Source organism: Meleagris gallopavo, chromosome 1, assembly GCF_000146605.3.
Source record: "Meleagris gallopavo isolate NT-WF06-2002-E0010 breed Aviagen turkey brand Nicholas breeding stock chromosome 1, Turkey_5.1, whole genome shotgun sequence".
NCBI lineage: Eukaryota > Metazoa > Chordata > Aves > Galliformes > Phasianidae > Meleagris > Meleagris gallopavo.
In genome coordinates, this window is record NC_015011.2 from 46,484,526 (window position 1) to 46,492,113 (window position 7,588).

A 7,588-nucleotide genomic window follows, 5' to 3' on the forward strand; every position below is an offset into this window, starting at 1 on the left:
CTGTCCAGGGCAGCCAGAGCTCAAGAACTGTCTGGACAATGCTCTCAGACATAGGATCTCATTTTTGTGGGATCCTGTATGAGCCAGGATCCAGTATGATCCTGTGAGCCAGGAGTTGGACTCAATGATCCTTCAAACTCGAGAAATTCTACAATTCTATGATTCTTTGATTAGCCATAGAGCTGCTTTCCTTTTATGGGCTGGAGCTCTGCTCCAGCTCACAAGCAGCACTGCTGCTTTGCAGCCAATCGCAAGCACGGTTGTCCCAAAGAGCCAGGATTTTGAAAGTACACTGGCCTTGAATGAAGAAGCTGGCTGGTTAATGCTCTAAATATGGGAGGGGAGAAGCTTCAGTTGTCAAGTAATTGGTGGCTCAAGCGCAGAGTAAAGTCAGTTGCTATTTCAGGGAAAGGAAAGGCAACTGCTCCCTGGAGGGAATGACTGCACTAGCTCAGAGCCAGGAATAGGCTGATATTTAATTTTTTTTTTTTTTTCCCCCCCTTAGACTTCAGGAAAAGCGAACACACAATGTTCATTCGCAGGGATCGTTTCCTGAACATGATGTGTGCTCGCTGTCCCGCAGGTCACTTTCCAGTGTGTCACATCCTTCTGCACAAGGGAGAGCAGGAAATGGCAAACTCCCAGTATGAGGCAAAGCATTCCCACTGCAGCAATTGGTCCACGGGAGCTATAAATTGGTCTCCTCCAGAAACAGACCAAAATTTGTCTGTGGGGAGGTCAGCCAGAAACTAAAGGTAAGTTTCTCTTTTGAATCTGCCTGAATGCTGCATTAGGAAAGAATTTAGAGTTTAGTTACAGACTGGGACTAACATATACATTATTTCATAATGTTTAAAAAACCTATTTCTTACTATTTAATAATTTATTAACTTAAATAAATAGTAATTAATTAATTGTAGTTAATGTAGTTAATTAATTACTATTTATTAACAAATAGTATTTGTTATTTATTATTGATAGTAATTTAATTAAAAAGCTATTGGGGGATTTTTCTCTAAGAGTGAGAGATGGCTTTGTCTTCCTTTTTGCTGGCATAAATCTGTGCACTCAAAAGACACGCATCACTGTAAGGTTGATGTTATATATTAAATGACTGTTCTACTAACTGTGCAGTGAGATGGCTGCTGGCATTACCAGAGACTGTTGTCCACAAGAAAATCTGCAGAACAAGATGTTAAGAAGGAATCAACATATTTAATGATCTGTTGCTAAGTCACTGATGATGTGCTCATTGCTCATTTTGACACCAATACCTATTAGGCTTAGTTTTAGTCCTTGTGCCTTCAGCTTAATTTCTGAGTACAGAGTAAAAAATAAGAGAACACTGCCTCCAGCTAAGAAAAGCACAATGTGCTGAGTGGTTCAAACAGCCCAGTGATGACAAAGGCCTGAGAGAAACTGGAATGATTGTTCTGATTAGGGGCAGAGGAGGCCCTAAAGGATTCTGTCTGAAATGGATTAGTAAAAGCAGAAAAGAAAAATGACAGCAAGAATTATTTATTTACACTCTTTAGGGTGGAAAGACTCTCAATGGTAGATGGCTTCTTTCTTCTGGAAGACAAGGAGTCTGCAGAATGAAAGCCCTGAGGAACCAAACCATGCAGTGTGCCCAGTGTGAGGGATCGGGCCCCTCTGGTTCATACAGTAATGAGGACATAGAAAACATGTCTGCAGTAATTAATATTTACACTTAGCTGGCCCTGGACAAAATCTTTCTACTACAGAGTCTTATTGTGGTTATGAGGGCAATATGGAATGCGACCAGCTTCTTAGATCCATGGCTACATCTTGTTAAACGCAGAGGCAATGTGTCCTTGTATACGGTGCAGTGGTGTGGAGAGCACGAGCACTGCTGTCATCAGACAGCTGTTTCTGCTGCATCCCTCCTTTTGCTTCTTATGCTTCAGTTGCCATCCAGGTAAAACAGGAATAAGGATGCTGGCTTCCTTTATAAAGCACTTTGTAACCTTAGAGCAATTTGAAAATGCTCACTGGAACATTTCCTTCCACCTTGGTGAAAAAGTACAGAGAGAAAAGAGAGATCACACAGCTCTGAAACACAGAGGATTCACGATCTAGAAGGCAGACATTACCATAGCCAGCACTGTTCTCCTCAGTAGTCCCCCAGGAGTGTGTATACTGAAAATGGGCTTGCTATTCTGATGTGCCCTTCATGGACTTCTTAAACATTGTCCATGGACCTCTTAACACATGGTTCATGGACCTCCCACGACTGAGGATTCACAGCCATAGGCTGGACTGAGTACTGCAAAACAATGATTCCCATCTTTGTCTGGATCCTGACGCCAGGTTACAGTAAGAAAGAAGTGGTGCAGGTCCTTGAGTTATTTAAGCATAAAGAGAGGAAGGATGTTCACAATTGCCATCTGAGGCATTTTCAGCTCGTAGATGGAAAAACTAGACCTTGACTCCCCTCAGCAGCTTCCCTCTATCCTCCTTTAGTGGGAAATGGCCCCTAAATAGCAACCTAGGATGGGTGGTTTTTATCTCCTCAAAGTCTGGACTTTCCTGTGAAATATGCCCTTGAATATTATAAAACCTCTGAATCCCATCGGGAGGACATCACCATATAGTTCTGGCAGCATTACTGCACTGGGCGCTGAGTCACTTAATCTTAATGGAATTTGTGTCCCCTGGATTAGAAGGGACATTTCATGTTTTCACAGAAGAACAACAGTACCCCTGACCCCAGCCCTTAAGATCACAGAATCATAGAATGACCCGAGATGGAAGGGATCCATAAGGATCATCGAGTTCAACTCCTACATAGATATTTTAATGTTCCCAATGATGACAAAAAACTCCAAAAAATTCCCATCTGAAAGTCAGAAAAGAGTAACTAAGCATATGTGTGTGTACGTGCATTAGTATGCACGTGTACGTGAGCATGTGCATGCGTGCAGACAGCAAACCTTCCAAGCAGTAGGGCGAAGCGAGAAAATTGGCTGGATGCCATCCTTGGGATGGAGGTCAAGGCTGAGCAAGACTTGTGCTTTTTATATAAATCCCAACCCATCTTCTTTTTCTAGACAGAGGCCATGGAGAGGAACGGTGCTGCCCGTCCCCAGACGCCAGACCCCACGCACCACTTCCACAGAGCGCTGCTGGATCAGCGACGGAGGCTGCGAGGTCAGATTGCTCACCTTCACAAGGCAGCTCGCAAAATCAACAAGCTTCGCAAAAGATCCCTGATTGCCAACATCAGTGGAAGCTCACTGACAGCCGTGGGAGCAGTCACGGCCATCGTGGGACTGTCCCTAAGCCCAGCTACACTGGGAGCCTCCCTCCTGGCATCGGCAGTGGGTTTGGGCTTAGCCACTGCTGGGGGAGCTGTCAGTATCACCTCCGACCTCTCTGCCGTGCTCTGCAATTCCCGGGAGGTGAAGAAGGTGCAGGAAATTGCAATGACTTGTCGGAAACAAATGAGGGAAATCCTCGGCTGCCTGGAATTCCTCCGCCGTGTGCAGGGCCCAGGGGACCCCAAGCTTCTCCAGTCAGAGAAGAGAGCATCCATCTCCCTGTATAACTCCATCTGCTTCATGGTCTTCTGTGGCTCCCACAGCTTCCTTGTGCCAGAATACACAAAAGAGGTCACAAAGGTGAGCCAGACCATGCTGAAGGCCAAGATCCAGAAGCTGGCTGCCAACCTCGAGATCTGCACAAGAGCAATGGATGAAGTCTGTGAACTCCTTGAGTCCAGGACAGAGCTTTCCCCACGGATGAGGAAACTCAGCTTGGGTGCTAGAACCACCACTGAGACCCCAAGACCATCCAGTTGAAACAGCAATTGCCCTGTAATGAAACCAGGCTTGAAAACACTACGTAATTGTCACCATTAGCACTGCTACCTGTTGCTGTTGTAATATTGGTGGTGCTCATCCACATAGATGCACATCTCTTGTGCCTTATTTATATTTGAACACAAACCTCTCCCTGATATCAAGACAGAGTTACACATACACACACACACACAGATACACCCCACTGCCTCACAGCAGCCCCCCAGCTTAGGATAGAGGTCATGATGGATATGAGGACTATTGGGTACATGGCAGCAGATTCCAGAACCAGAACGCAGGGGTAGGTGGCCATTCCTCAGTTCCATGTTTCCCTATCTACCTTCATGACTCTGCTTCCTCATGTAGCAGAAAGAAGTAGGTCAGCAGAGTGATGAAATCCCTGCAGTCTTGGTGCTGACAGAACCTAGTTTGTGGATAACTCATGAATCTATGAATGCTGAAGGGGCTGTGATACCCTCAAAGAGCCAGCAGCCACCAACTTCTGGTAGAGTACAGCTCCATTTCCAAGGTACATCTGGGAAGGCTGTTGAAAGGAGCAGCCCCTGGATGGCTCAGTCATCCCAGAGTGAAACAGAAGAGCCAGAAACTGTTATCCTTTATAAAGAAACCTCTCCAGGATGAGAACTGTGATGTCTGTGTTCTATTTATTTACGTGAGATGTTTTTAAAGTTTTGATATTGTATTTTAAAGTTTTGATATTTTATTTAAATATTTTGTTTTCCTTTTAAAAAGAGGTCTCTGCTCCAAAGGAGTGCAGCTGTTCTTAGAGGCAAAGCAAGTCTGTGGCAAGTGAGAGCAAGTTACAAGTTCTTTGGCTGTTGAGGGTAAGTCTCTGTAGGAAAGGGAAAGGTGAATGCTGGTAGTTATAAGACAGATGAACTGTGGTTAATCAGTGACAGATCTTAGAAACCAAAACAGGGAGAAAGTTGAATCAGTGACCTTGGGGCCAGAGCCTGACTCAGGGGATTCTCTGGGGAGAAGAGTCAGTGTACCTCTTGGAGCATGGAGGGAAGAGTATGCTGGTGTTATGCTCTGAGCTGGAGACCAGCTGAGAGAAGAGCATACCTGAGAGGTGGTTGTGCAGCTCTCTTTGCAGTCAAACAGCCTGTGAGACCCACAGCGGTTGTCTGGGGAGGAAGGAGGCAGCACGCACAAAGAGCTACACATATGCTTAGCAATGTTTCCCAGGGAAGGCTTCACATCAGCAATATATATACACTGGTACTAATAGTAAACAAAGGTGAAGAAAAGTAGGATGATTCAGGGGTCAGAGCACTGAGGAAGCAGGAGGAATGACTTGGACTCAGTTTCGAGTGACTGTCCTGCTAAAGATGTTTTTTGTGATTTTCAGCACCTCAGTGCCTCAGTTCTCTTTGCAAAAATGGGAACAGTAGCACTTCCCTACCTCACAAGGACGTTTCTGGGACAAATATTCTGAAGTGCTCAGGTGCTGTGATGATGGAGATCATATCAGTACCTGGAAGAGATACAAGGAAGAAACCCCAAAATCTAGCTTGAGACAACCAGAGAACTTAATGCAGGGACAATTCCACCCGCACAAGTAGAACCCAAATAGTGAGGGGAACTTCGCTTGAGGTTTGTGAATCAAAATGATGAAAAAAATGATTTGTAATTCTATCGCACCGAATAAACTCTTGGGAAGGTCTATACTCCAATTCACAAAGCTCAACTCCTTCTCAAGCTGTCTCTTCCTCTCATGACTTCAACATGTGTTTTGATGTGGAAAACAAAAGATTTTGTCCCTCAGAATGTGACTGAGTTGTCTGTAATGCCATGCCTGTTTGCTGTAAGGGAAAAGTACACATTGCTAGTTCAATTAAATGAATATGAAGTACTTTTGTGTCAGTGTCTCTCTGCATACCTGCATGTGATCACATTCCTGCCCTTGCCTTAACCACTCGATTTCATGCTTCAGACACAGGAGCCAAGAAATCTGTATGAGCAGCGAGGGGTGTGCTCAGAAAGGGAGAATAAAAAATGATGTCATCATTTGTGTATATATTTGCGTCTGTGTGAGTGCACATCCTGGTGTGCATGCTGGCCTCTGACACACAAACACCTCAAGGTGTATATATATGCAAGTACATATGTGTGTTTTTGGGGTGTGAACTGCATACTGTGCAAAGGCAGGCCTAGTGCAACATTTTTCTTAGTGCTCCAATATCTCGTGAGCCAGCTCCACCAGGGTAGTTATGACTTTACCATTCTTTTGAGAAAGCTGTTTTCATCATCACAGACTATTTCTCCTACCTTCTCCTCAATTTTCTGGCAATGTCACTTTTGTCTATGTACCTCTATACAGGGAACAGCATAGAAACAACAACACAGCTCTGAATGAGCTGATCCGAATGAAGAATATGAAGAGGATAGCTCATTGCTTCGTGAGGGCTGGTTTGCTTTGCTTAGCACAGCCCTGCACTGCAATCACACCAGCTAAGAACAAATGAGAGACACTTTTACTTCCATTCCAGCTACATGAGCAAAAAGTCCTGCTTCTGTTCTGTTTTTCCCTAGGTTAATCCTTCACTTGAGGTCAGGATGTGTGTTGTTGTGCAGTGCAGATGTGAGAGTGTGACTGAACCTAAGGTACCATGCTTTGCTGGGCAGGTCTCATTCCCTTTCCACTTAATGGCTTGATTTCAATATAGAATTAAAAGCAGCATCTAGGGGAAGTACCTTACATAAGCAGCTTTTTCATAGTATTTACTCTTCAAATTTGCAGATGTGTTGATTGAACCCTTCCTTCAGTAGCTGGGCTTAGAGAAGTGTGTGTGTTGATCACTAGCCTGGGCTGGTTAGCCTGGGCTGGCAGTTATCTTGTTGCCACTCTTATTCTCCTTTTATTGAAAATGCTGCAGGGAAGAATGGTCCAATGACGAAGCAGCAATACAATAACCATTTTAATGCAAACTCCCATAGTATGAAAGCATAATAGAAGTTATTTATAGTAATGGAGACTGAACAGAGTCAGGGTATGAGGATATGTCAATAGTCTCTCACTAGGCATCCTGATGAGTAGATTGAATTATTTAGCATCAACTGTGATCTATTATATACATTGTCCATCTTGTGTTAGTGTGCACATATCACTTATGAAATAGAATCACAGAATCATAGAATCATTAAGATTGAAAAAGACCACTCAGATCATCCTGTTCAACCATCAGTGCAGCCTCACTACACCAAATAACCATGTCCTTAATGCCACATCCGCGCATTTCTTGAACACCTCCAGAGATGGTTACTCCAAAGATACCTGGGCAGTTCTGTTCCAATGCACCACCACTCCTTCAGAGAAGAAATTTTTCCTAATATACAACTTGAACTTCCCCTGGTGTAACTTGAGGCCATTCTCTCTCCGTTACCTGGAAGAAGAAACTGACCCCCACCTCTCCACAACCTCCTTCCAGGTCACTGTAGGGAGCAATAAAGCCTCCCCTGAACACCTCTCCTCCAGACTGAACATTCCCAGTCCCCTCAGCCGCTCTGCATCAGACTTTGCTCCAGACCCCTCACACCTTTCTCTGGACACGCCCAGGGCTTCAATGTCATTCTTGTAGTGATGGGCCCAAAACTGAGCGCAATACTTGAGATGCGACCTCACCACTGCTGACTACAGAGGGAATAATTGCCATTACATCTGTACTAAAATTTGCCCATGCATGCATGTGCCCACACTGCACTTCCTAAAGAAGAATGAGCTTTTAACATGCAATAGGGTTAGG

At 44.4% G+C, this 7,588-nt stretch overlaps 1 protein-coding gene across 1 annotated transcript; it reads left to right on the forward strand.

Annotated features, from left to right (window-relative positions):
• Nucleotides 1–399: 399 nt before the first annotated feature.
• Nucleotides 400–5,697, forward strand: APOLD1 (apolipoprotein L domain containing 1). Its single transcript, XM_010709950.3, has 2 exons — nt 400–755; nt 3,072–5,697. The coding sequence occupies exon 2, from the start codon at nt 3,081–3,083 to the stop codon at nt 3,819–3,821; it is 741 nt and encodes a 246-aa protein (XP_010708252.1). The 5' UTR covers nt 400–755; nt 3,072–3,080; the 3' UTR covers nt 3,822–5,697.
• Nucleotides 5,698–7,588: the final 1,891 nt, after the last annotated feature.

Coding starts and splice junctions, on each gene's coding strand:
- APOLD1 (XM_010709950.3), top strand. CDS start 3,081: ATGGAGAGGAACGGTGCTGCCCGTCCCCAGACGCCAGACCCCACGCAC.